Source organism: Scleropages formosus, chromosome 10 (genome assembly GCF_900964775.1).
Source record: "Scleropages formosus chromosome 10, fSclFor1.1, whole genome shotgun sequence".
Classification (NCBI taxonomy): Eukaryota; Metazoa; Chordata; class Actinopteri; order Osteoglossiformes; family Osteoglossidae; genus Scleropages; species Scleropages formosus.
In genome coordinates, this window is record NC_041815.1 from 29,434,842 (window position 1) to 29,462,672 (window position 27,831).

General features: G+C 46.8%; 1 protein-coding gene across 3 annotated transcripts; it reads right to left on the reverse strand.

Moving 5' to 3' along the window:
- Positions 1-5,330: 5,330 nt before the first annotated feature.
- On the reverse strand, positions 5,331-27,047 carry trip12 (thyroid hormone receptor interactor 12). 3 transcript variants are annotated; one of them, XM_029255427.1, is made up of 42 exons: positions 26,896-27,046; positions 21,183-21,329; positions 20,744-20,848; positions 19,820-20,577; positions 19,089-19,194; positions 18,861-18,997; positions 18,165-18,245; positions 17,963-18,058; positions 17,709-17,860; positions 17,559-17,594; positions 17,373-17,468; positions 17,200-17,292; positions 16,919-17,080; positions 16,697-16,765; positions 16,451-16,616; positions 16,230-16,347; positions 15,967-16,123; positions 15,714-15,867; positions 15,318-15,546; positions 15,007-15,125; positions 14,096-14,294; positions 13,926-14,026; positions 13,654-13,828; positions 12,947-13,088; positions 12,637-12,828; positions 12,144-12,295; positions 11,885-12,042; positions 11,728-11,801; positions 11,450-11,649; positions 11,157-11,284; positions 10,837-10,988; positions 10,612-10,754; positions 10,086-10,242; positions 9,415-9,513; positions 9,201-9,315; positions 8,893-9,047; positions 8,559-8,723; positions 8,312-8,476; positions 8,061-8,174; positions 7,398-7,492; positions 7,211-7,314; positions 5,331-7,057 (listed from the first exon to the last, which is right to left on the reverse strand). In XM_029255427.1, exons 2-42 carry the CDS (start codon positions 21,278-21,280, stop codon positions 6,861-6,863), a joined length of 6,114 nt encoding a protein of 2,037 aa, XP_029111260.1. In that variant the 5' UTR covers positions 21,281-21,329; positions 26,896-27,046; the 3' UTR covers positions 5,331-6,860. The 3 variants fall into 3 exon arrangements, with proteins under 3 accessions (XP_029111260.1, XP_029111261.1, XP_029111262.1); XM_029255428.1 differs by lacking the exon at positions 26,896-27,046 and adding an exon at positions 26,188-26,407 and having other exon boundaries at positions 6,855-7,057; XM_029255429.1 differs by lacking the exon at positions 20,744-20,848 and having other exon boundaries at positions 6,855-7,057; positions 26,896-27,047.
- Between the last annotated feature and the right edge of the window lie 784 nt (positions 27,048-27,831).

Here is a 27,831-nt window from a genome sequence, read left to right on the forward strand (position 1 = left end):
AGAGGACTCGAACCAAAGCCTGAACCCACAGCCCGTGAGGCTCCAGCGCTACCCGCTGCGCCGCCGCCTTTTCTTCCGTCATTTAGGTTAAACCGACCGAATGAAAAGTGCGACTTGAACAGGTTGTAAAATCCATCCATGTCAGTGAGCGGTGTGTTTGACAGTACAGTATAGTACAGTGCAGTATAATATGGTGTAGTACAGGACAGTATAGTACAGGACGGTATACTGTACTGAATGTCCCACCTGGAGCATCAGACATCTCCACCCACATCGCTGCCTGCCTGTCGAACATCTCTGCATGGATGTCTGATCACCACCTCCAACTCAACGCCTCCAAACCAGAGATTGTTCACCTCCCAGCTGCCTGTCCTCCTGTCACCATCTATCGATCGAACCGGACAACTCGCTCATTTTGCCGACCTCCTCGGCTAAGAGTCCAGGAGTGGCGATCGACTCGAGTCTGTCCTTCTCTCTGCACATGGAAGCCACAACCCGGTCCTGCGGACACATCCTGCATGATATTCGTAGGATCCGTCCCTACCTCACGTCTGGATACTGCAACTCTCTCCTGTGTGGCCTTCTCGCTACTGCCATCAAACCTCCGCAGGTGATACAAAACGTTGCTGCTCTACAGCTGAGTTTGATTTGCTGAAGCGTTCACTTGTATCTCCTCTACTCGTTTCTCTGCACTGGCTTCCTATAGCTGCCCGGTTTTGTCCTACAAATGCATCAGTAGAGCTGCTCCCAGATATCTACAGGACATGATCAACCGCTACACCCCAACCAGACTGCTACGCTCTTCCACATCTGTCCGCTTGGTGGTCCCACACACGAAAGGTAAAGCACGGAGGTTCTCGGTTCTGGTTCCGTTGTGGTGGAATGACCTCCCCCTCTCACTCAGAACTGCTGAATCCCACATTTAGAGTCTTAAAATTCATCTCTTCCAGACTCACTTCACCCATCATCTCTTAAGTTCATGTAAGGTGTAAATGTTCATGCACCATAAATTTAAGATCATCCCCGGATAAATCCTTTACGCAGCTACTCCTGTAATGTAACATAAACGTTTATATGTATCTCAAAAAAAACAGTTATTACTAGGAATGTGATCAGGACTCATTGATATTCAGATAAAGTTTAATGCAGCTACTCTTGCGATGAACGTTGGTTCATACGGTGGAAAGAAACAAACCAACTGCACTTAAGAATCACACGTCTGCATCTAAGTGTCTCTTCCTGCTCATGTGATGAACACACTGTATTTCATATGAGATGTTTGTCGCTTTGGAGAAAAGTGTCTGATAAATGAACACGTGTGCTACATGTAATGTATAATACAGGACAGTATAGTGTACTATAGTACAGCACAGTACAGCTCCGCTCAGTGCACGGGAACCTCCCGGACAGACGGTACAAAACACCTGTTCTCCTAGTCACGTGCTCGCAAGGACCGCAGCGGGGGGACTCCCACAATGCACTGCGGCTCCCGAACCCCTCGGGGGGGGGGGCGGGGTACCAGTCTTTTTCAGAAACGAATAATTTTTTAATTGCCACTGATTTAAGAAAGCATCGACGTAAAAGTTCTGCAGTTTCTACATTCGCTACGGATGGAAACAAACAGTGTGAATGGTTTATAAAAGGGAGGCATTTATTTACAACAATTACATTATACAGCACTAGAGTATTTGCTCCTTCGTTCTCTGCAAACCCAAGCGACTTCGGACTTGCAGTGATTATAAACAGTCGGAGTCACCCGGAACGCCGCGTGCCCTTGAACTGTGTGAGGAAACCGGAGCACGTTCAGGATGACGGGATTGATTCTCAAATTAATCATGGGGCGGTCTGCTGGCGAAGACCCCGACAGGTACAGCCGGAGCTTCCGCTCAGGTGTGACGTCGCACGCGTCAGGACAGGCCCGTCGGAAGCTTCGTGACAAGTGCGGACGGATAGGAGTCAAAGAGCTTCGCCGATGTGGCGGGAGCAGGTATCTTAGCGCGCTGCGCCGCTAGTAACGTAGCGCCAGTGAGCAGCACGCGAGTGTCTAAAACCTTCTGACACCGGAACGGGTTAGAAAAAGGCTCTTTTGCTCGACAGTGTTGACTTTTGTGGAGAATCTCCTAAAATGGCGCGCGTTCCAGTGCAGCCCGGCGAAGCGACCCGGGCGGGAGCCTCGACCCGGACACACCGCGCCGCCTAAATCAATCAAAGCTTGTGCCTGTGGCGCACGTGAAGTCATACGTCTCCTAAGGTCCCGAACGCAAAGCTGCTTATGCAATATTTTCGCCGTAACCGCTCTGAGTACTACAGGTCCCGCGTGCTCTGCCGGCGGTAAAGCGAATAATTCAAAAGATGAAAAGAAAAACGCTAAAATGGAGGACGAGACCGTTTCCATGACTACTGCGAAGTTTACCGGATGCACCAACCAATCATGTCACACGCGGAATTAAAAGCGGAAGTGATGTCGCAGTGACGTTACGCTCTGGAAGTCCGTTTGCGTTTCGTGTAGGTCTGCGCGCATGTGTCTAAACAACAAAAACACAACTGCACCTGAGTCCATGAACTCAAAGCTAGAGAAAACACGGCAACTTAGGACACGTCCGTTTCTGTTCCCGGCGAGTTCCTGCATTGGCATTAATACAGACATACATAGCGCAGGCTACTAGACTCGTGGTTAGAGCTACTAGTAATGGCAATCGGGCAGACAGAGAGGGGCTTTGGCTCCCAGAGCTTTGCCAGATGATCCCCCACCAAGTGCTTCACAGATCCTGTGTACGTTTCAGTAAACTCTTCATAAACAGAAAAGCAGAAAAAAAGAGAAACGTTTAACTGCATATTCTCCAAGTGTCACTAGGGGGCAGCAAATGTCCATTTTTTTTTTACAGCAGGGCCATAAAAAATGATACCGTTTTGAAACAGTAAAATGTGAGACGCGTAACTATTTTAAATATAATCTCGTTTCTCATTAAAATATTTTGATAAACAATGTGTTACCCCGTTTATTTTTTTGGCTGACACCCAGGTGTTAGGCTGCAGCCTTGAGTGTATCTTATGAACCTGTTTGTTGACATTCACCTGTGACAAGTTTGAAAACATCACCACACGCTCAGGGGTCACTTTATTGGGTAAACTTGGACATTTAAACACACCCACACACAGCTCATCCGCTCAGCTCGTGAGTTCCGTGGCTGCGACTCAGGACAGGAAGCATGCAACCCGGTCATGTTACATTTTTTCATTTATCTGACACTTTTCACCAAAGTGATTGACCCTCTTAATCTACCTACAAATGTTGCCATTTATACAAAATGGTCATTTTTACTAGAGCCATTCAACACCTTGCTCAGGGGCATTACGACAGAAGGTGGATTCACGCCTGTCACCAGCAGACTGGCCGAGACTCGTGATCCACGTCAGCAATTTTGAACGTGTTACAGTTACTGGTGCCAAATGCGATGGTTCCTGCATACGTGAAACCGGCCCACTTCTGGGATTTTTGTGCACTACGGTGTTTGGAGTTTACAGAGAATGGTGTGAAAAACAAAAGACGTTCACTCAGTGGTCCTTCTGTGGCCAGAAACACAATGTTAGGCAGAGAGGTCAAAGGTGAATGAGTAGACTTGTTAAAGCTAGGAGGAAGACCACAAGTGCAAAGATGGTTCAGCACAACAGTGATGTGCAGAAAGGCATCTCTGAATACACAACTCATCAAACCTTGAAGCGGATGGGCTACAGCAGCAGAAGACCAAGTCGGGTTCCTCTAAGAACTCAGAGCAAGATGATGAGATTGCAGTGGATGTACAGTCAGCAATACTGGATGATCGAAGAGCAGGAGAACATTGCCTGGTCTGTCACACCCATTTCTGCTGCAAGTTGCTGATGGGAAGGTCAGAAACTGGTGTCGAAAGAGTGGCACCCTGAATCCATCCCCCCTGGTATCAATGGAACAGACTGGTGGTGGGAGAGTAATGTTTTGGGGAGGGATTCTCATTGCACAGGTTTTGTAAAGTGTTTGAATGTCTCAAAGTAAAATGTTGTTGACCAGGTGGATCCCTTCAATGTCAGTCTAACCTTTCTTAGACTGATACTTCTAGCAAGACACCGCACCATGTTACAGAACACGCATCATCTCAGTTTGTTTCCACATGACTGCACCTTTAATCCAATACCCTGCAGTCCGCACATCTCAAGTCAATAGAGCACCTTTGGGATGAGGTGAAACACGAAGGTAGCAGAATGGATGCGCTAAGAAAAATCTGCAGAAACTGTGCAAAGCAGCATAGAGCAGGAGTTCCGGGGAACGTATCCAGCACCGTTGCTGAATTCGTACTGTTCTGGAGGCAAGTGTCCCACTTGGTACTAACTGAGTACAGTGGCCAGTGAGTGAAGGAATTCCAGTGTCACCAAGTAACAGAATATTGGGACAAATCTCTCCTTGACAGCTGCTTGTGTTTTTGGCTCATTCTGTCATTACATGCACTAGCAGCAGGAACAACCAATTTATAGAGGCCAGGTACTGATGCTGACTCCATTTCAGCTGAGCAATTGAGTCCACCGTTCGCACCATTGCGCTATCACACCAAGACCTGTCCAACCTTCTCCACTAATAACATTGTCTTACCAGATTATGACCAAGAAAGATTAAATATGCAATTTTACGAGCATGATTCTGCAAAGCTGGACATCAGTTCTAATATAAAACTACCATTGTGTGTTAAACAGCCATTTTACTCATCTTCACACTAGGAAACGGTAAACGCCACGGTTTTGTACTGTTCCTAATAAACAATTCTGTAGGAGATTTTGGGGTCGTTTCCATCCCAGTGAGATTGGACCACAACACCCATGAGGGGAAGTACAAAAGGTGTCAAAGAAAGCAATAAACCAAAGAGTCAGCATTGTTCCTTTCTATGGTGGAGGTTTGAGGGAGGTGCCAGCACACTTTCCCCTCAGTCATTCCATAAATCCAAACAGTTGGTTTCTATTACTGTAAATATTAGAGTAAATTTGCCACTGCATACAAATATGGTTTTTTCAGTTGGGTGGGATAATAGCTGGAAGCTCTACAGTATTAGAAAGCACTCAAAGGTGAGCTCATCCCTTGCACTCCCCTCCCCAACTCCACAATGATTTGATTGAAGTCATTTCATCTTGAACATTAAGTATTCAGCCTTTGTAACATCACCACTGTCCCATAGGTGTAGGTCTCAGCAGGGCTCCATGGACACCGAGCAGCAGGTCCCCCCAGTGACATCACAGCTAGACATACATGCACCTGCTTTCCCCGTTAGTTACTTGGAAAAGCTTCATCTACGTGGGAGACTTTGCATTTCATTACACTGGCCCTCTGCCTCGTGCATCATAAGCACAGATGTCCGTGTCTGTGCTCCCCTCCTGTCCCGTTACAAAGGAGAACAGATTCCAACCTTCAGAGGCACATGCAATCAAAGCAGACATTAAAATGGTCCAGAATTCAGTTTGATGCTCAGACACAATTCTCCACTGGTAGGAGAGAGGGCACGGGTATGATTCGGCACAGCTCTCACCCAGAAAATCTGTGCAGCTCCCGTACATGGGTGGTCATATATGTGGCAGTGAAAAACACAGTGAACACCTTCTAGAAATGAACAAAGATGAGTCAAACAGTTACTTTATTTATGTTCAGGTAAAAACATGAACCTGATGCAGTAAATTATTGCAGATCTTAGAAACCAGCACATAAATGGTTGGCCAGGAGGACTCACTGGCCCAAGACTGCAGGTGCACACCACAGTTTGTTCCAAGCCAGCAGTGCAAAGAGGAGGAGAAAAAAAAAAGGGAAGAAAAATTAACTACAGCAAGGGAAGGGGAGAAATAGAAAAATTAAAAAGTCAAGCAGCCATGTCACCTCAAACCAGGTGTGAAACTGCATATAAACTTTACTCCGTAAATGAACATGAAATGCTATCTGGCTGTGAAACGATAAAATGAGACCAGCCAAATTTTGAACTCAGCTACATCACGGGGGTCAAAGCGCTCCATGTCTCTGGTGGTATCAGCAAGTCCCCAGCCCTCAGCAGAGTCACACTACTCTAACAGAAGCAGAAGGTCTACTCATCCAAGACCCTAGATACTTCCTCCAGCACGGCACCGAAGCAACTTCAGGTCAGAACACGAACTCTGGTTTAAAAACCTTCATTCCCAGTATCACCTACAATCCACCAACTGGATCTTATGCACGAGATTTAGCAACACACAAAGAAAGGGAAAGAACCAAAAACATTAACTGGTGGTTTATCATATAAAACATAATTCAAACGGACAAACTGAAGGGTGATGGGCATGGAAACACAGAACAAACTACCACATGGGTAGAATGAGAAAATGAGTCTGATAATTTGTACAAATGATCTTTGGAGCTAAAGTTAACCTAACCTGCTCAATGGAAGCCGCTCTGTATGCACTCACCATTGAACTCACCATTCTGGAGAAAGACATCCCTTTTTAAATACCACACAGCAATGCAAGTCTAAAATGTCACCCAGATTCCTCTTCCTTTTTTCAAACCCAAGGTTTTGTCATTTACCTTTATTATTTTCTTAAATTATGTGGGTCGTGTAATGCCATTATTTTTGTGTGACAGAAAGGGGCAGCGCACATACATTTAATTTGTGTGTGTACATCATATTTTATTTTATATGATATATATATCATATAAAATATATTAGTTTCTGCAAGCTGCTTTCTCTAAGAACACTGTACACATTGCCTTGAATGTAGTTGAGTATAAAAAAAGTAAAAAAAAAACAAAAACAAAAAAACCTCTAAAAGGACCATGATTTTCTCTGCGGCTATAGAAGGCATTGAATGTGAGGGTGAGATCAGGAGAGGTGGAAGGACTGTTGTCCTTCACGAGCTGCGATCAGCAGTTTCTGACGCATTATCTCCATGCTCGAGTAGTCGGGCAGCTTTAGGTAGTTGACGCAGGTCATGACTGAGGGAAGGAAGTCATCGGGATTCTCTGTCGCCTCGCATGTCTTGCGAACAATGGTCAGCGGTGGGTTGAGGCTTCGGAACCCTGTGACAAAAATGTTGCTCAACTGCAGCCTTTGAATATCACCACTCACCACTGTCTGCTTCTGTTAGACAGTCATGTGACTGGAATTACGTATGGTGAAATACGGTAAGTCTTCCTGCACAAGAAATTCTCAGGAAAGGCATGAGAACTCACCTCCAACAGGCAATCTGGGGCTCCCAGTAACAAACTGTAGGAAGAGCCTTTGCTGCTCTGCATCGAAACTACTGAGCACCTCGAAGAGGAACCGCACGGCACGACTGGGGTGGGTGGGGGGTGGAAATTACAAAAGAATTAAAATTCCGCAGAAACTGAGAGATCACATCTTAGATGAGGTACTTGCCTGTCGTGCGTGTAGCCATGGTCAGGCCGGCAGCATTCCATCAACGTCTTCACATCCCAAGTCTCAGACTTACTGCCACACAGCAGCTGGTCCAGCTAGAAGCAGTCAGTCAGTCAGCAAGAAAAGTATCTGTAGCACACTGCAGAGAATGCAGTATATATTCTGCAATATAGCCTTGGCACAGCACAGGAGCAATCAAAGGTCCAATCGGAAAGAAAGAGTGGCACAAGAAAAGAATCAGAGGTGTAGTTGTAGAGAAAGGAAACTAACTCTACAGAGGAATCAAAGTTTAGTCAGCAAGACTTATCTGTGAGGCACAATACAAAAGAACAAGTGGAACAGTCCAAGGAAATTGTGGTATTAGAGGAACAGAAGGTATGGCAGAGGGGAAAGGAGTCTTCATTACTATGTAGTGTCAAGGTACCATAAGCAAGAAAGGGAACCGTGGCCAGAGTAAGTGAGCAATCAGGAGGTGTGCTGGATGTAGTCAAGAACAGAAATCATGGCACTACAGTGGAATCAGAGGATACCGCACCTGTGGCTGAATCTGATATATGAAAAATGAGGCACTTGCTGGGACAAGTTGGACAACTAAGTTATGTAGTCTCATCCTGTGTCAATGTCAAGTGAAAGTGGTTAAAAGCAAGGGACACACACACTCACCTCTTCAGGATAAAAATACTGCAGGTGATGTAGAGGGAAGACTGACTCAAATCCTTCCCGAAATGACTCAAACTGCTTGGACACCCCTTCATTCAGGGTCCAGTATACCACCAGCTAAAAAAAAAAAAAAAAAGAAAAAGGGTCGCAACATGAGGCCACATCAAACAGCAGTGAGGACTGCTGCCACCACTGCCTCCCAAGGCATCGGGTGCAAACAGTGTGGTTGAAAAGAACATATAGCAGAGACGCACCCTGAGGTACTCCTCCAGATTATGGATTGTAACTGGCACATCCTTGCCACCCTTCTTCAGCTCAATGTGTGGGAAGCCAGGCAAGGTGAAATCCAGGCCCAAGTCCTCCACGGAGCAGCCGTTCATGCTAAGGCTCTCCAGAGCAAGTTGCAGGCTCTCTCGTGTCTGGCAGTAGAGGGAAGAGCTGCAGTTAGCGCTCGCTCACACACGCATGCACACTCCAGCCCGATGGCCCGGACACACACACCTGCGATCTGTCCCGCTCCAGCTGCTTCTTTTGACGGATGATGTCCTCCAGATGCTGGATAGACCTGGCCACGGCAGGGTCAATATTCACCAGGTCATGGGAGCTGATAGACGCCTCGTGACGAAGCATCCATTTATAGAATGGGAGTCCAAGTGGCAGGTCCAGCTGAGCACGTTAGAACAGCAACATCTTCATAAAGTACCATTAACAAGACTTCCAGTAAAATCCATCCAAAGCAGCTTAGGTTTATAATTACTGGTCAGAAGTAATTACACAAACAGGTACAAAGGAGGAACCAGCATGCACATGGGTCAAACTTGAGTGAACACCTTACCAGCCTAAAGTCCATGATGGCTTTAGCCATGAGCTTGCCTAGGAAGCGGAATTTCATCTTGACCTTGGCCATATGTGCTGGTTTGGTGGTCCTACCAAATGGAACAGCAAACAGTCCCCTGGAACTAAAAATGTACTTTGTTCCCTCCTGGCTTCCTGCAAGATGGATGACAAGAGGTTGGAAAGAGATGAAGAATTTCCCTAAGTTCAAATGGTATGAAGAGCTGCAAGAGAAAGGATGTCTATATGAAATAAAAAGCAAAAGCTGCATCATATTCCTTGGCAATTTGTGCCTCTTGGGCTGTTTACCTTTAGGGTTAGCTAGTGTGACCTCCTCACCCCTCCACAGCCCGAGGTCAGCTCGCTGCAGCTCCTGGGACACGAGGGCATAGAACTCCAGGGTGGGGCCCAGTCCAGTACCCACCTGTATATGAGAAGCATGAAAGAAACAGAGGTGGGCTGAGAGACCCACTGGCCAGTTGATTAGTTATGATGCCAGCTAGGAAAATTAAAAAAAAAATACCTCATTCTCATACTGTATCTCCAACATGGCTCTGGAGCTTCCCAGATCCTGCATCAAAGATTCAGCCTGCTTCAATAACTCATCCCGGTTTATAGTGCGCTGTGAGGGGAAGAGAGGGCAACTGAAGTACAGGCACAACATATTTGCATTCTGCTGCCTTAGCAGCGAAAAAATATTTTGTTGTGTTTATGCCAGTGAATTCATGGACTGTGGGATGGACCATCAGCAACACAGAAAACTGTCTAATTTACTCCAAGCCACTGGCCATTAGACATGCAGCTTGAGTTCTACTGCAATCGTCTATTTAGATATTTACCATAGCCATTTAGGTTGCTCTGCACCAGCAGGAAGAAAAATTAAGGGCTTCCAACAACAATAGTTATGTTAGTCATGAGCTGGTGGAATGCAAAAATGGTAGTAAATTTATTGTGGCAAAAGACTGTTTTTGAGGAACTCAAAATCAAGTAGTGAGTGTAAATTAAATAGAGCCAAGATTAGTTAGCATACCAACTACAGAAAAAGGTTTTTCAAAAAGGTTTACACATGGCAGCTCTATACATGTTCAGCTGGGCTGAGCTCCTCGTTAGGTACAGAAATATGGAAGAACACTTTAGTTGTTTGGAATCAAGTTTAAATTAAGAACTAGAGAGAAAGGTATGTAGGTCAGTCACCTTTTTCCGATCGAGTCGTGGTGCCACACGGCTGTCTTGCGAGTCAGACTGATTGATTTCAGGGTTGGTATCCAACAGGCGCTGCATGGCACGGTCGCGGTCAAACGCTGTCACATAAAACAGCATCTGCCTTGTGTCGAAGGGGAAGAAGAAGGGGCTGGGAAGAAGGACAATTTGAGATTAGTGCTGCCAATGCAGGCCTCAGAAACTATCAAAAGGCACAAGCTCTCAACCATTATATAGCATACAATAAATAGTAAGTAGACAGTAAGAATGTGTAGTTAAATTAACTATTCAAAATCAAAATAATCAAAATCTAAACTGATGACATTTAGTTCTAACCACACATGGAAATGGCACACACGTTCATGTTCCGAAACGCAGTGGGAGCTTTTGAGGACGATATCCCCACAAGGAAATTTAAGTCACAAGAAACAGTCTATCACAACATAAAACACCAACAAGAAACTAGGCTCTAAATTTATCAAGCTGGTGTGTGTACTTGTATGCAAGTGTGCTCACTCACCAAGTTTTGCCAAGCTCTGTAAGCCAAGAGGGGATGTTGCCAGTCATGATAACTAGGGGGTCCTGAAGCTGCCTGTTGGCCTTGGCTGTCAGTTTGCTGTTGATGAACTCGCTGGTGGGAACAATCTCTTTGCATGCAGCATTCTGCAGTCAGCAGCAAACAAGTCATTACACAACATGATAACCAGATCTGGACTGGAACAAGGATCAGCTGCAAACTACTCACATCATATAGGTAGAACCAGTATCTACTAATGGAGTGGAGAACCCTGAGGAGCAAGATGACATCCAGTGAAGGGTCCTCAAACGTGATGCCCTCCGGGGGCTCAGAAATGAGGTACGCCTCCAATGGGTTGGTTACACTGGGGCACACGCCATCTGAGGAAAGACGAGCACACAGGTTAAGATGCAGGTACACAGGTGAGCGTGCACAGATTTTCACCATGCCATTGCTTGCTTTGGTTCCAGGACTAGGGGTGACCAAGAGCTAGGATTAAGCCCATCAGATAGAGGCAACATCCAAATGACAGAGGACTAATTTTTTACCATGCCACAGCTCGTCCTGTTTCTTGGCGTTGCGAGGTGAAGTTTTTGTGGGTGCAGTCTGGGCACGGCCTCTCTTGCCTCCTACCACATCCTTATTGCCATCCTCCTCTTCCCTCACAGGTTTGTACCTGACCAGAGAAACATCTTATACACATCCTGACATAAATCCCATGACAACTTGAACAGGAAACTTCTAGTTACAAGATCACAAACATGATATAACCAGACGTCTCAAAATCACATCCGTCCTACAAAGCACTCTTACTAGAGTGGCACTATGTGATGAGACATACCAAATAGTGTGCGTCTTGGTCCAGATGCCAGCTCGACCAAGAGGGTTGGACTCATCATCAGTGGACTCACGCTCATCCTCTGCCTGAAGGCTGAACTGCCTCACAGCCTGGTAAACAGTCATGCTGTAGGGCAGCGGCTGGTCCCCCATGCAGAACTGCAGTCTGTGCCTCACGTTCCCTGAGCTCAGGAACTGTGCCGCCTGGGAGTGAGAAGTTAAGGGTCACAGAGAGTTGCAAAATCAGTGCTCTTTCAACATTCCGCATAACAGACAACGTACCAGTGATTCGTCAATTTCATCATCAGAACCATCATCATCACTGTCTTCATCCTCCTCTCGAATACGCCCATACCCTGCAAGGCACAACAGGTCAAAACAAGGCTCACAGTACACAGCTAAAAATGGTAAATTTCTAAACTACAGAAAGTCTTCAAACCTCTCACTACGAGGTATCTCTCGATGGCTTGTACCAGTGCCAGAGGGTCAATCTTGACAGGTCCCCCCTTCCACTGCTTGACATTGGTACAGTCTGGATGTCTCTGCAGCTGGCACTTCAGCTGGTGTGTGTTGAAGAATTTCAAGGCCTGTGAGCCTCTGTGGTGGGGAAGCCAGAGGGACGCCATGTGTGAGTGCACTGGAGAATCACAAGTGCAAAGACTGCATTTAAAAGAACGGCAGAAAGTAAACAAGCCCACCTGCTACCGGTGCCGTTGCCACTGGGGAAGTCGTGCACTTTGACAGGGAACTGCTCCATCTGACTAAGGCAGCTATTCATCTTGTGCACGAGCGCCAGCAGAGGTCCATTCTCACTGGGATCCAGACGCGCCATGGTCTCTGTGCCTGGAACCTGCACCAAGACAAGGACAATCACTATTCCCCAGAGTTTGACGAATGAAGAATGGCATACTGACACTGATCTAAACTAACAACTCAGCACAACTGCACTGGGGGATGCAGAACTCAGAGGGGACAGCCAGACTCTGCCAAGTGTAAAGATGAGCAACTGGCTGGAAGAACAGCAACTGGACTTTGGTTTAAAAAAAAAAAAAAGTTTGAATATTACATTTCCAACAAAAAACATGAACCGGTATGAAATATTACATGAAAATACGAAGCTGCAATCAACCACTGTTCAGTAAAACTCTGCTGAGTCAGGGATCTAACCTTGGTAAAATGCCGAAAACTCACCGAACAGCCATAGAACACGTGCAGGAAACGTTTCAGCCTCACGTCTCTACTGACAGCATCCTTCTCACTGTTGGACGTTAGATAGAGAAGAAGCTGTCTGACAAAGCCACTGTGCTGAATCTCAAATGAAGAGACATCAGACTCCGACACGATGCTCCGGATCTCCACAAGGCACTCAGTCCCACTGTCCACCTAAGCAACAGCAGACAGACTTCATAAGTCACTAGCACTCTGAAGCCATGATTTCACTCAGCTAAAAAAAGCAACAGAGGCCCCCCACAAGCTCAGCTCAATCCGATTCCCAACATACTTGCAGGTCGAGCTGTTCTGTAGCGGTGCAAAGCCTCTGGAGTACATTCAGCGCTGGATTGCTACAGTCAACATTCTCAGAGTTGAAGTGGTGTTCAACAAATTTACTGGCCTGTTCCTTGATCCAGGCCTTTATCTTCTCTCTGGAAATGCAGCGCAAAAGGATTGTTACACATTTAACTCTCAGGAGGGAGTCTCACAGGGTGTGGTAACTAGGACAACACAGACACAGCATGAATTAACCCATTAGCCCTTAAGGGAGAGCTGGTGGTATGGTGGTTAAAGCTGCTGCCTTTGGAGTCAAAGGTCGGATTCAAATCCCACATCCAGCTGTAGTATTTGTCAGCAAAGTACATACCCCAAATTGCTTTAGTAAAATTACCCATCTGTGTAAATGGGAAAATAACTGCATCACATTGTAAGTCGCTTTGGAGAAAAATATTAGCTAAATTAATAAATGTTAATGTATCCACAATGAATCTACACAGAAGGCAGTCAAATACTAATGATAAAACAAGTGAGTCTAGTGCTGGGTCAAAAATTCACACTAAAGGATAAAAACCACAAACTGGGTCTTCTGGAAAGCGTGTAGGCAAGGCAATTTAAGGTCCTCCACTCAAAACTACTTGGAAACAACTAAAGGCAGGCCAATGACCACAGCAGAGCTGGTGTCTCACAGGACACCTGCCTGAGACAACCTGTGCACACCTGTTATTGGAGATAGAGTCTTTGGGGGTTGGTCTTGGAAGACCACTGGCCCCCGCTGTGCGTGAGGGCTCCGATGCTGCGCTGTTACTCTGGGCACCCAGCTTGCCCCATGTCTTTGGGTTCAAGCTGGCCAAGAATGAAGATTTGGGGGACTGGGTGGCAGTGGGACTCTTAGCTGCAATAGGACACAGATTGGAGATGAGAATTAGTTTAAGACGACACTCAAGTATAAGCAGGCAACTCATACAAAACATCGAGAAGGGGAAAGGTACCCTGATTGTCGACTTTGTCATCATCCCTCGGGGGAGAGTATTTTGGCCTCCGTGGCCCCCGTTTGGGCAAGCGCTTCCTCTTCAGCACGTCGCTCAGCCGGCTGAGACAAAGAACCAGTTAAACCAAGCTTTATGAGGTCCCACCCTGAACCCCGTGCACATGAACTTACCCCTGTGGACTCAGATCTAGCGAATCATCCATGCTGTGCTGGAAGCTGGGTGAACCCAGGTCAGAGGTGGCACTAGTTGCAGTGGTAACAGTGCCAACAGGAGGGGCACATAGACTCGTGGATCCACTAGAGCATGCCTTTGGTGGGCTTGTGAGAAAGGTCTCTGATTCAGCTAGGTTTTTAACCTGGTGCATCACACCTACAAAGAAGCCACGTGTTAAGGTAGGGGCTCAGGAGGACAGTAAACTATGATGAACTAGCTAAAGTCCAGCAAACTACTACAATTACACGTTGTCATGGTGCTAATCAATAACATTTACAAGGCTAGGAAATGACATGGCTGTAAACAATTTACAAATTCTGAACACAGGCTGCTTTTCTTATGAACATAAGACAGACCAGAAGTCTGTCTACAATTTTTTTTTTGTTGTAACTCCACAGTCGATACCTATGAAAGCTTAATACAGGTATACCCCATTAATAGATTAGTTTACATAAATTCCTTCATACAGATATTATAGTGTTTTCATAATTTATCACATTAAGACATTCAATTTCATGAACCAATTCATTCCATAAACATGCAGCATTCCTCATCTTGATGATCGACAATCAGCAACGCCAGATACGAGCTGTAAGCACTATGGAAGTGAGCTAAATTAAGGCACATTTTATTCACAATGGGTCCCATCTATCACCTTGGCAGATAAACAGGTTGCATTTGCTCTGCTACAAATAAATTTCAGAAAATGTGTAAGAAAATGTAATTAAAGAGATACAAGTTTAATATCCAAACATCTTCCAGTAACAGCCATCCATAACATACATTTCACACAAATTTAAACGCTCATTTTACATAGATCCTGGGGTCACCGAGTACCCTTTTGCCCCATCCCACCTCCTACATTTACCTTCCCTCCTGAAGTAAACGCTGAACACATCTGGAAGCTTCTGCATGAGAATCTCTGCCATCTGCAGAGCTCCCACCACAATTTTCAGGTCCTGACTGGACAGCATGGAGGCAATGTGACTGTAACACAAGATAACCCAAGTAAACCATGACCTGATAAGAGCCACTAGCGAGCCTTTTCCCAACAGGCTTGTACAGGAAGAACAAGCAGGGCAGCAAGAGATCCTGTAAATTAATTACTCCTAAGTCAAATTAATGACCATCACAGTCACTGTCCTTGAATTCTCAGGTGGTGTATCTCGCAACACTAACCTGGACACAGCATGGTTCTTCAACACATCCTTCAGCAGCTCGGCATCCGCAAAATAAATAATCCTAAGTATGGCTCGAAGGCACTTGTGTCTGACGGCTGGGCCAGCCGAGGAGCTGTACACCTCGTACAGAACACCAAACAGCGTTTTGATGAAGCATCTAGCCAGTTCAGGGTCCTCCTTCATCAGCAGTGCCCTGGCATCCTCCTTTCTCACCTCTGCATGCCCACCTGCACACAAACCAAGAATGCCATCACACCTCTTCCCAGTTATTGAAACCTTTAAAATTTACTTCCTGACATTAGTAAGAGTATGTGAAAACATATTCATAAGAGTAAGTCTGGCACAGAAGTCCAGGCAAAATGCATAAATGTTGGCATTAGGGCAGGCAACTCACTGGCATTGGGGCTGGCCAGGGGATTCGGCTTCCTCTGAATGGCTCGCGCTGTGCCCGTGTCTTCATTGATCTGCTGCATGGCATTGAAGTCAATGGTGTAGACACGGCCCAGAGTGGACAAACTGATCTCATCCTCACCATTCTGGTGTGCTGTCTGGGAGCAGATACAGTCAAAGTCCAACACATCAAAGATGGCAGACAGCGGACACAATGAATTCAAGCCATGTGGCGGAGAGGAAGAAAGAGGCTGGACCTCAATGATGCGGCTATCAATGCGATTGTAGGGGTGCCACAAGCCTCGGTCATCTCTCCACTGCCAGATAGCACCCTCAGTCATTTGGGCACTGCCCTTCTTCAGCATGGTGTCCACAGCAAAGATGCCCTCCCTGGGCAGGCAGGGCATCAGCTCACTGGGGGGATGAAGCTTACGGTTAGAGTGACAGAACAGATTCTACATAATGCCTCCCCACAGGGCAGACGAGGCCTCCACATGAAAGGAGATGACGACTTGCATACCATATGAGGGAAGTCAGCTCGTACAGTTCCTGCGGGCTCCTGGGCACAAGGTCTATCTGCTCCTGGCAGCTGCCATTAGACGCTCCACACAGGAGGAAGCGAAGAGTCTCTGCAATGTCTAGAGACAAAAACCAATCTCATACAACCCGTATTTATAATTTCATTTTCTTTTGTTTTCATCCACTGCAGTTTGAATGATGCAGGCTGATTCAGATACTCACTCTGCTTCATCAGCTGCACAGCCAGGGAGGGGCAGTTGGAGCACATGAGCGAGAACATGCGCACCACCATGATGAACATTCCTGAGCTCAACACAGGTGGAGTGACCACGAGCAGCTGCTGGATGTTTGTCAGCAAGTCCCGGGATGCCACCTGCTGCAGCAGGTTCTGCGCAGGTCAAATCATGGGTCAGAGATCACGAGTCACAACAAGGTAATCGAAATTACATGGCCAAAGGTAAAGGTTACCTCTTCATGTTGAAAGTTATCCACAAGTCTGGCAAAGCAGAGGCAAGTGCTCTCAACAGACTTCTTGTCCTACAACCACAAAAACCATAGTACACAAATGAAAACTCTGCCCACCCCTCAGAACCTGGATTCCAGTCCTTACATGGTGATTGCACATCTGATGTTTCAGTTCAGATGACTCCTGGCAAGGCTCCTCCTGAGCATAAAAAGGTGTGTGCTTACCTGATGTGTGAGTCTCTGGGTGAGTAAGGGCAACGAATCTGAGACAAAGTGGAATTCATCAGGGGTGATGCTCTGGCAGCAGTTGGCAGCAATGGCAAGGGCATTCCTCTGGGCATTGATGCTGAAGAACTCCAGGTACAGCAGGCAGTCAGCCAGCCCACCCTGGGGACAGAAAAGGAGGAGGCAGGTGAGATGCAAAGCTTTCCAACAGCAGCTACACGAGGGTAACTGGCCATCTAAAACAGCTTGGCAAATCTGAAAAGCTCTGCTGTAACACATACAGCCTGCAAGATAGCTTTGCTGTGTCGACGGGACAGCATCTCCAGCGCAGTCAAAGCCTGCTCGGCCACATCGATGAACTGGATCACTTGCAGCTGCAAGACGACACACGTTGCGTTTAGCATCTTCAGATGAACAGAGGCTATGTCAATCTGCAGATTAAAAAAAACCCAACCTTCTCGAGAAAAACGGGAATGGCATCCACGACGACAGCTGAGGAACGAGGCAGAGCCTCCATCATGTAGGTGAGTGCACGGGAAGCATGGTTCATCTGCAAGGTCAGGGTGGCACTTTAACACATGATCTTATTCAAGGTCAATAACTGTACAGACCACATGGTTCCCAGGATCTTTGAACTTACAATGTCAAAGTTGTGCTCCATCTGTAACAGTGTAATCTGCAATCGAAGAGAATGGTGTTAAATACAGTGGAAACTGGGGGTGAGGGGGGGGGGCAGCAGAACACATTTTTTTTTTTGGGGGGGGGGGGGGGGAGGGGCACTGATACTTACTAGAGCAGGAACAACACTTTTCACAGGGAAGCCTCCCAGCGTCTCCTCATTGCCCATCACCAGGAGCTGGCACATCTCGATGGCTGCTTGCAGCTGCTGCGATTCATCGCCTGTGGCCTGTAGGCCTTGGAGCAGCTGCTGAGCCTTGGAACCTGGGAACAAAAGGTAGTAAAGGAAGGCACCTTATCACCTCATCTAGCAACACTCAGAACACCAGACAGAAGCAACACTTAGTAGTGAATGACAGAACTTACTGGCGCCACTACCTATCGTCCTGTGGAACAGTTGTGACATGCGGGGTCCCAGGGGCCCAAACAGGTGTGGAGGCAGGCCTCTGGCCTCCAGGAGGGCTGTGGGGAAAGAGGCAACATCAGCTCAAAATGCCACCTGCACTCTTCCTGAAAAAACTCAAAAGAAAGGCTACCAAGCCACAGAAGGATGGCGACATCGAAGTACCTTGCAGTCGGCCCATTTCAGAGTCGTCAGATTCACTCTCCCCTGACGTCATGCCTACTGCTCCAGCCACCGAGCCAGAGGCTGCAGAGAAAAGGGAGACAAAGAAGGGTCACAGGTGTCAGCATATTCCCTTTAGTAGGACATAAGTGCTAAGTGCTCCAGAGGCCACGAGCTTCCCTGGTTGCCATACTCAGGCGTTCAGGTAATCCACCTTCTTTTATACTGTGTGTCGCAGTAAATATGCTCTCTGAGCCATACAGAACGGCTCCATGCACACTTTGTGCCAAAAATGCATTTCCATAGTAAATTTAGAACTGAAATTAGCCTCAAACCTTAACCGTTAGAAGCTGAGAGTTATAAGATACTCAACTTGTGAATAAGCATAGAAAAAAGGTCAGAAAATCCCTCATTTGCAGGTTTGTTAATTGTGTCATTCTTTGGTTCAGTTTAACAAGTTAAAATGAGAAGTTCAATGTGTCTCATTTAAAGCAATTAAAATTAAGAGCAATTAAAGAGCTCAGCTGGAACAGTAGGGCAACCTGCAGTTCATGACAATTCTGTCTGCTACCTTTCTCTTCATCATTGATTATACTGGCATGTCTCAGACCCACAGCAACTACAGATTTCTGATTTCTACACCACACAATGTCTAAAACACACACCCTGCTGATCCATAGAAGGGAAGAAAAGCCATACCAGAGGCCCCCTGCGGCACCTCGTCCGTGCGCGTGCTGGAAGGGTTGGCCCCATCCTGGCTGTTGTCAGCGTCGGCCATCTTCTCCTGTCGGCGAGCGTCGGCTGCACCGCGCTTGCCCAGGCCTGAGCCTCGCCGACTGCGAGTGGGACCGCAGGCACAAGTCATTAACATATGCAGAGAGTCTGTTGAAAACATTATAATCTTTAACTTGGAGCTATACGCCCTACCTGGTACTGGCGCAGGAGCCCGTGGTCTTCTGCCGTGCGCTCCGCCGGAAACTGGGGAGCTCTGCAGGGGGCGACTCGCTACGCTTCTTGGTGGACTTCCTTAGGCCTGCAGACAGGTCGCACAGTCAATAAGCAATGACATGAGAAGTAGAAAGACAAGATACCACCCACCCTGCCAATGCCCTCCATGCTTCAAACACACACACGGCTCATTTTACATTACTCCACTGTACAACAGTGGCTAAACACTTATATCACACCATAAAACAGTCCCAGGGTTTGATGATCTTTCCCTCCTACAGCTGACACTTTTTCATACTGCGCTTTGAAATGCTCTCCAGTAGCCAAGCCTAATGGCAGTGACCCTCACAAACGCTGATCAACCCTTCTGTTCCAGAACACGAGAGACCACACACTCCCCTAAACAAGTGTGACATGTCAGGTCAGGGTGGAGTCTCGTTCCCTCTTTTAAACATTACAGTGGAGCAGTTCTATTTTTAGCAGCAAGTGAGATCCTGCCCCACTGAGGGGCAAGGAGGGAAACCTGAGCCCCCCAGGCCCTGCTCCCCCCCAACAGAGCTTCCAGTTTGTCATAGATGAGGCTGAACAGTCTGCACACAAGCTTGTTAACCCCTCACTAAGGAGCTGCCTACAAGCCACAATGACAGCACGTAAAAAGGGCAGAGAAGGGGCCCAATAACCAAGTGAGAAATGGAAGAAGGAAGACTCACTGGCTAGCTTGGCCTGCAGACCAGAGGGCCCTGGTTTAGACGTCTCTGGCTTGGAGGACCCCGGAAGAGACAGCTTGGGTTTAGGCAGGTTGACCTTTGGGCTGAAGCGTGCAGCCCAGTCAAACTTGGAAGTTCCGGCTGTCTTGGGCTGTTCCTTATCCCGACTGCTACGGCGTGGACTGGGGCTGGATGCGGAGCGGGACCGGCGAGCCTTGCTCTGGTCCTTCCCCTGCTTGAGTCGCGCTCCCTGTGATGCTGCACTACAGGCTGTGGCGGACGAGGAGGATGAGGAGGAGGCCGAAGAGGAGGTATCCGTCACGGTGCTGCACCCAGCTCTGGCTGAGCCGGCCGGTTTAGAAGCCAGCTTGGTTGGTTTTACAGGTCTGCCCTCGGTACCAGCAGGGAGTGGACCCGCGGAAGCGTCAGCCCTTTTCCGTTTCTGGGTCGGGGACGCCCCAGCTGCTCCACTCTTCCTGTTCTGGACCCGGCTGCTGGAGGTGGCCTGCTCAGGCGCCAAACCTCTCTTCTTGGATTTGGCTGGAGCTCGTCTGGCCTCAGAGGAGCTGTCCGAAGGTGCAAGTGCTTTGGGCTTTTTGGCAGGGCTGGGGGAAGAATTGTTTTGCTCTGGGGCCGAGCTGCGCTTCAGTCCGCGGGTCCCCTCTCTCTTTGCCTGGCCTGTGTGCTCTGGTTCTGATGTCCCTGCACCAACTGGGTCGTCTTGCAGTACAAGTGAAGCCACTGACAGAGAAAGGCCGCTTCTGTAGAGCAGAGACAGAGCACATTCCCACATGCTTAAACCATACATTAGAAGGGGCTTCATCTAACAACACGCAGAACTGGCCAGTACAGATGCACAGCACACTGACTTCAAAGGAGCATCAGAAGCTACATGACAAAACTGCGCAGAGGAGAAAGAACTGGTACCTTCTCGAGCGATGCCCTGTAGGTTGGGCTTTTGAAGCCTTAGAAATAGGTCTTCTACTTTCAGGTGGGGAATTTGCTTTACCTTTTACCTGCTCTGACTGCAACCTGTAAGGTTGAAAATCAGAGCCAGTGACAGGAGGTTGGGGATATTGACTGACAGTCAAGATGGGAGTTTCTGCACATCCACCAAACCAACCCCAGTACAGCAGCACTGTCACTGTGCACTACTTTCCCATACAACCATAAGCACCAAAATGGTTTGCAAAAAGTTAGCAGCAACACGCTTACAGAGCAAGCATCCACCCATGACAAGTGCTTGCTCACTTGCAATTTGTTTGGCCAGAGGCAGTCAGTGAAAACAAGAGCAAAGTACGGATTCAGAAGCAGGTAGCACAGAACCAAAAACAAACCAAACACTTGTGATAAAGAAGACACTCACCTTCCTGCGACTGCGTCGTCGTGTGGCTGGGCCGCAGCACTGTTCCTCTGTGAACGTCGCAGTGACCCCCCTGGATTGGAATTAGGCCGGTTGGACATTGGCACCTCTCTCCTGAAGGGACATACCCTTTCTAGACACTACCATTCACTGGTGGGACAAAGAGACAAAAAAAGAAGGCAAGTGGACTACAAATATCTAAATGCAACACTAGTGAAAAAATGTATAAACAATTACAAACTGTCTCTGTGAGACAAGAGTCAACCATATTCAGCCATGTGTAAGTACAACATGGTCACATGAGCACTGGCAAACCTGCTTTGGGCCAAAAGGCATTAAGAATAACTAGTGTGTACTACTGAAGACCTCAAACCTATGAAATCTCATTCATACTTGACCAAGCAATTTTTTTTTTTTAAAAAAAACTGTCAGGCAAATAGATTTAAATGAGGAATTTAAGCTGTTCAAAAAAATGTATCAAAAGCTGCAATACCACCAGGTTAAAACAGCAGTGAAAGAAAGCCGCACGCCAACAGTTCAAACCCTGAAACAAGTGAAGACTCGCTCATTGATGGTCTACAGTCACAGGACGTTGCTTTAGACTGAACTGCTGCTTCAAATCTGTGGCGGAGTCCTAAATTGAGTCCCTAGTACTCAGATCTCACTCAAGTGAGCAGAGACAGAGGCACCACAATGGAACACAACACAAGTTGATTTAAGTGTAAATGGGGGAGAAGGCCTTGTACAGAATGCAGTGCATTTTGAAGCACAGGATAAGTGTCACTGAGAATTCTAATTTAATTTCAAATTAATTTTTAACCCCGATCGCATTTTTGCTGGAAAGAACTATGACAGCCACTTTAGTTGCGTACCGTTCATACTGCCCTTCAACTAGGGGTGCCCTCCATCTTGCCCTGGTCTGCACACACTGGTTCAAGTTGTTTTGTTCTACACTGGACCTCATGTAATATGAAAATGAGGCACCAGAACCACACTTTCCTAGTGGTAAAAATAAAATGTAACCACATACAAAGCATTTTCAGTCAACAAATGATCTATATGCAGTCAAGATAAATTGCCCTAACTGTCTTATATTTTCCAATTGAATTTCAAAACTATGTACAGTGGCCAGTGATACCATAGAATGAGGTAGAAAAGAATTCTAATGGAATAAAACCTACCAGAGTTCAAAAGCAGGCTGCCAAAAAAAAAGATGAAATGTCCATAGTATGACATTACTAATCATTACTTAGCTGACACTTTTGCCCAAGGTCACTTACTATGCTCCATTAAGTAACTCCCAAGGGTTTGCCAATTGATACAGCAGTATGTTCTCACTGGAGAAACTTACAATAAGTATCTTGATCAAGGGTAATACAACAAGCAGAGAAAATCAAAAAAAGAGCAGTCCACACTGAAGTATGGGAGCAACCTTAGAGTCATTTGCTTTTACTTCAATGCCTTCCATCTAAACTACTACAGTATTTGGTTTGCTTTTAGCAGTCAATACTCGAACAGTCATAAAGCAACAGATTTGTTTCGTACCATAGTTTACTTCAAGCCATCTACTCTAACTGTCCCGGCGCACAATTTGTACCTGTAGCTACATATTATAATCCACATCAAATTGCTGTGAACGTAATTTTAACAATTACAAGGGCTTGGTTGCGAAGTTGTCAAAAGCGCAAAGCCGAATACAATCCTGTGTTTTTCCAAACGATTTTCTTCAAATCAGCAACCAAATCATGCTTTCATGGTTTTAAATACCATGGTATCGGAACACTTCTAAAACTCAGCTGCTACTTCTGTCCATAGCTAATTTGCCACACTTTAAAAAGGAAAAAAAATCCATTTCTCTAAAAATCAGCTCAAAACAGACATCACTTCTTACAATACTTGACAAATGAATGCAGGCTCAGATTTACTTCCATCATTCATCAATTACTGCTTTGTGACAAATGTCTCATTAGTACATCCTTCACTTGTAGGGGGTTTATAATGTAGTCAATAACTAGCAGATTATAAACCATCCAGATAAGGGTTCACACCAAATACACTTGCAGGCAGAGAGCTCTGTCAACTCCAATGAGTGTCACTTTGCCACACATGACCCTACGGACTTAACACGCCTCTGGGCGGTTGTGCCCCTACAAAGGGACAACCTTTCCCGCTGTAAGGAGGGGGGGGGGGGGGGGGGGGGAATCATCCACCAGTATTATCAGTTCAATAATGTCAGCAGTGCACAGAGAAAGAACAAAGAGTTCATAAAACCTCCATTTTAGACAGTCTGATGCTCAGTAAACATTTCCCTTCTAACAATACTCTTCTACTGCAAGTCTTGTTCCTTTCAACCACAACAATTACCATTACACAGATGTAACGTATTGATACTCTGAGTGACATCAATACCCAAGTTATGTACTTTAAAAATTAAAGTTAGTAAACATACTTCCAAATTTTTCAATGAATGAGGGAGAACCACAAATGTCAGTTTGAACAGAAGCTCCTCCTGTGACCATCATAAGGAACAATATGTCCTTGCCAAAGCACAGACAATTAATATCTTGGTACATCTACCTGTGATTTCACCATCTCCATGAGCTTCCTTACAGCCATGTTATGTAGGTAATTCCACCACCATCTGCTTCAGGGCAGAGTCCATTAAATCCACAACACACGATGCGCATATACAGCTACAACGGGTGTCTAAGAGAGGGCATCTTAACCTAGGTTCCACTGTCAACACAGGACCATAGCAATCATTACCAAAGTGTCCACTAAACTGGACTGACCAGTCCTGAAGCCCACACCCAGACAGAGGGAGGCCAACAGCATGAACTAAGGCTTGCGATCAAAATATGACAGCATCTCTATTTATAATGGAGATTTTCTGGCTCAATTTTTCATGACAGAGCTGGGAGAACACGGTACTGTGGGTGAGTAGGAAACACTCCTGCATTGCAGTACAAACATGATTGTAACTCTGGGGTTGAGGGGTCATAACTGGAGATGTGTAGAGCATTTCCTCATGTTACAAAGCCAACACGCACCATTCAAATATATACTCATAACTGCTCAAAGGGTGTAAGTGACATGAATCATGTGTAGGCATGAGTGATATACACACAATCATAAGGGCCCTAAAACATGGACCTTCAGTAAAGTAGGTAGACCACCACACAGCTAATTCTGGTGGAGATATTGACTGGACTGGTGTGACCCTGACTGCAAGAGCAGTAATGTGTGAAGGTTTCCATCTTCCAAGCTCCAACGAGACACACTGAGATGGCTGCATGTGTCATCTGTTCTAGCAAGTAGAAAGAAATGGCAATGAGCGTAGACAGGAACATATCACAACTACTGCAAAGGGAAAACAGTCCAGGTACAAATTCTTGCTCAAGAAGCTGCTCACTGAATGAGTGACATCAGGGAAACGTTAAAACAACAAAGAACGGAGGGACAAAAGGCAGAGAGGCCATTCTCAGATTCCCAGAGAGACCGTTTAGATCTCATCTCCCAGATCACATTCAATTGTTGATGTCTGATAATTGCACTCCATGACATGCATTACATAAAGATGGTGTCCCTCAGGGTTCAGGATTGGGTCCTGCGTTATTCTCCATATGTTACCTTTAAGCAAAATTACAACTAATCACACCACCTACCACTAATACAGCAATGACGCTCAAATTTATAAAATCTAACAATGCTTATCGCTTGACTATAAACTGCTACAGGTAGCAGAACGGACAAATAAAAACTTGGCCCTTACTTAAATGCTTTAAAACAGAACCTTTTACCAGCAAAGGAGACAAAAGTGTCATCACTGTTCAACCCAGAAGACCTACAGCTCCAGTGTACTGACTGTAGAAAGAGATGAAGACAGAGAGAGAGAGAGAGAGACAGAAACAGTGAGAGAGAGGAGAGGGGGAATAGAACAGAGAGACAGACACAAAGAGAGAGAGAGAGAGACAGACAGACAGACAAAGAATGAAACAAGCAAACAGAGCGAGAGAGAGAGAGAGAGATAGAGAGAGAGAGAGAGAGAGAGAGAGAGGGAGAGGGAGAGAGAGAGAGAGAGACCAGTCCGGAGAGAGAGGAGCTCGGCTAATCCGTTCAGCAAACCGGACAGGGCCGAACACCAGGTCGTGTCGGCGGTCACTAGCAACACTTCACTGCCGCATTCATCTAGAGTCACGGTGCAAAGCAACATAACCTCATTTTCAAGTTTCCATTAAAGAAAAAAAAAAAAGAACGCAATGCTTTGTTAACCTAAAAAACGACAATAATTATTTAGGCCATTTTAGGCCTTGGAGAGCTGAAGGTCTGCGCTTTTGTTTCTTCTGTTTCATTTCATTACACAGCGTTTTGGGTGACACAACACACTTTCCTCTAAGAGTGACCAACCTTTTACCAAATACAAGTCTCGCAGTTGTGTAGAATGAAGGAACAAAGACGAAGAGACGAAACTGGAGCTTCTCCAGCGGAGGCCTAACCTGGAGCCTCGGTCTCGATTTAAAATCATGCCCAATAATAGGGCACTTCGTAGCGGGGCTGCATAAAACACGAAGCTCGCGTTCATCCAAATGTTTGACGTTACTAAACAGAGAATCCTGCAGTCAAACCGGAAACTAGGGGTTGTTAATTCATAACTGCGACATCAAATTCGCTTTCCGAAAGGCAGGGAGGGAACGGGTGCCGGTGTTCAGGCAAGAAGAACTGTCGAGGGTTCGCTCGAGGATCGGGAAGCGACCACTGACGCTGCGCTACCGTCGGCCGAGAGAGGCCGGAGCCGACAGCACACACGGGCCTTTCCTCCACCTCTGTGCTCACTTCCACCTAGGCGACCCGGCCGTGTCGCTAGCCAAAGCAAAAACCCCCGTCCCGGTCGGTCCGAGCCCCTGGCGTCCTCCAGCTCACCGAGACCGGTCCAGACAGGAGGAGTCTCTGTCACGGTTCGGCACGCAGGTCCATCTATGATGACCGTCCATAACGAATTATTATTTACCATTTAAAGTTGCCGACTAACAACGCAGCCGCCTTCGTGTTGGGAGCGCAGTTGAGTTGTCCTCGGTCGACACGCAGCCGCAGCGGCCGTCCGTTCCCTAGCCTAGCTAGCTAGCTAGTTAGCTCGTTATGTGGCTGGCAGGTTGGATGGATAGCTAACCATCCACGTAAACAATGTTCGCCGATGACACTTTTACTGGCCACCTAACAAAATGCCGACGCAGGACCGGCGGGGTTGGTCCGCATTCACTTAGGGGAACGTTGCACGAGTGTCCGCGGACAAAACTAAACATGATGACGACGGAGAAGAAAACACGGAGCGCTGCGTTTGCTCCTTTTCCCGTACACATTAGATTAATTCGGCTTCTAGCCGAGAGACACGGCTGTCACCGCGGCTGGGATACCGCGAAGAGAAGGGCCACGGACGGTAGTCGTCGTCCCCCCTTCGACGCTGCCCCACCACTCCGCTCGCCTGATAACGGCTCCGCTCGCGACACAGAACGAGGGGCGCAGGCTCGCGCTCCGCATCGCTGCTGGAAACCGTCTTTTCCCCGGGCGAGCGGATCGCCCTTCCTCGCGCTCAGGGCAGCGCCGCGCGACGGCGCGAGACGTCGCCGGCGCCAGTGCAGCGCTGCTGCGTGTCGTCTTCTGTCGTGTGTGCTGCCGTGGTTCTGTGTATGTATACGTGTGTAGTGGCAGCTGTGATTACCTATTTGTTGCAGTGTTGTTGTACTTGCTGTGTTGTTGTAGCTGTAGTTGCTGTCGGACACACAGCGCGGCGGCTCCTCTCGCAGCTCCTACCTTCACATCAGCTGAGGGACGCGCAACGACCGTCCACCTCCGCTCGAACGCGCCTCGCGCTTCCGCCCGGCACTACTTGACGCATTTAGCGAGACAAAGTCTCCCCTGGAACCAGGTTCAGAGGCTTTAAAGCAACCCTTTTCCACACTGAAATGTATTTATGAATAGTACGACACCGTCGTTGTATGCAGGAAAAGTTTTTATCTGATGTATGCAATCGTCGCTGTCAGGATTTTCTGAAAAATATCCATGCGCTGGGTCATGACCCTGTAATCTTAAGAACTGTGTATACGAACATTTGCTTTTTGAGATTTATTTTCCAGATGTTATGTTTAGTACAGTGTGTTTAATCATTCCCGTCGCCAGCTTTTCCGCAGTCAGTAACGGTGTTTACCTGTTGGTACAGCAGAACTGGATTCCCGTGGCCTGGCGGTTACCATGGTAACGGCGTAGCGTCCGAACATGGCGTCTCTGTTGGGAGAAACTTTATTTGACATTCGGTTCCTGCACTTTCCAAAGACTTTTTACGTTTGTTGTGAGGACAGCGTGAAGTAAGTGGAGCGCTCATTTCTGAATTATTTTCATTTACTTCTCTAGCAAAAAAAATGTGCCTGGCTTTCTGTCATGTAGTAAGTGTGTAGCACAACAACAACAAGTCAGAGACCTGGCCTGTCCAGGTTTATCTGTAGGACAGTGTAGGACAGTCAGTGTTACACAGGCAGTGTAAGAGACAGCTCATCTTGATCTTCCTTTTTTTATCTAAAATTCCTGAAGGATAGTGTGATCCTATTATGTATTATTTCCGTTATAAGTGGCAACAACTAAATGTCTAAGCATTGTGTCT

Bases quoted from the DNA above. Each gene is read 5' to 3' on its own strand.
- trip12 (XM_029255427.1), bottom strand. From the start codon at position 21,280: ATGTCCAACCGGCCTAATTCCAATCCAGGGGGGTCACTGCGACGTTCA. The intron at 14,027-14,095 runs GTAAGTTCATGT...TCTTTGTCTCAG, and splicing joins CTAGATCTGAGTCCACAGGG to CCGGCTGAGCGACGTGCTGA. The intron at 12,296-12,636 runs GTGAGTTTTCGG...GTCTTGGTGCAG, and splicing joins ACGTGTTCTATGGCTGTTCG to GTTCCAGGCACAGAGACCAT.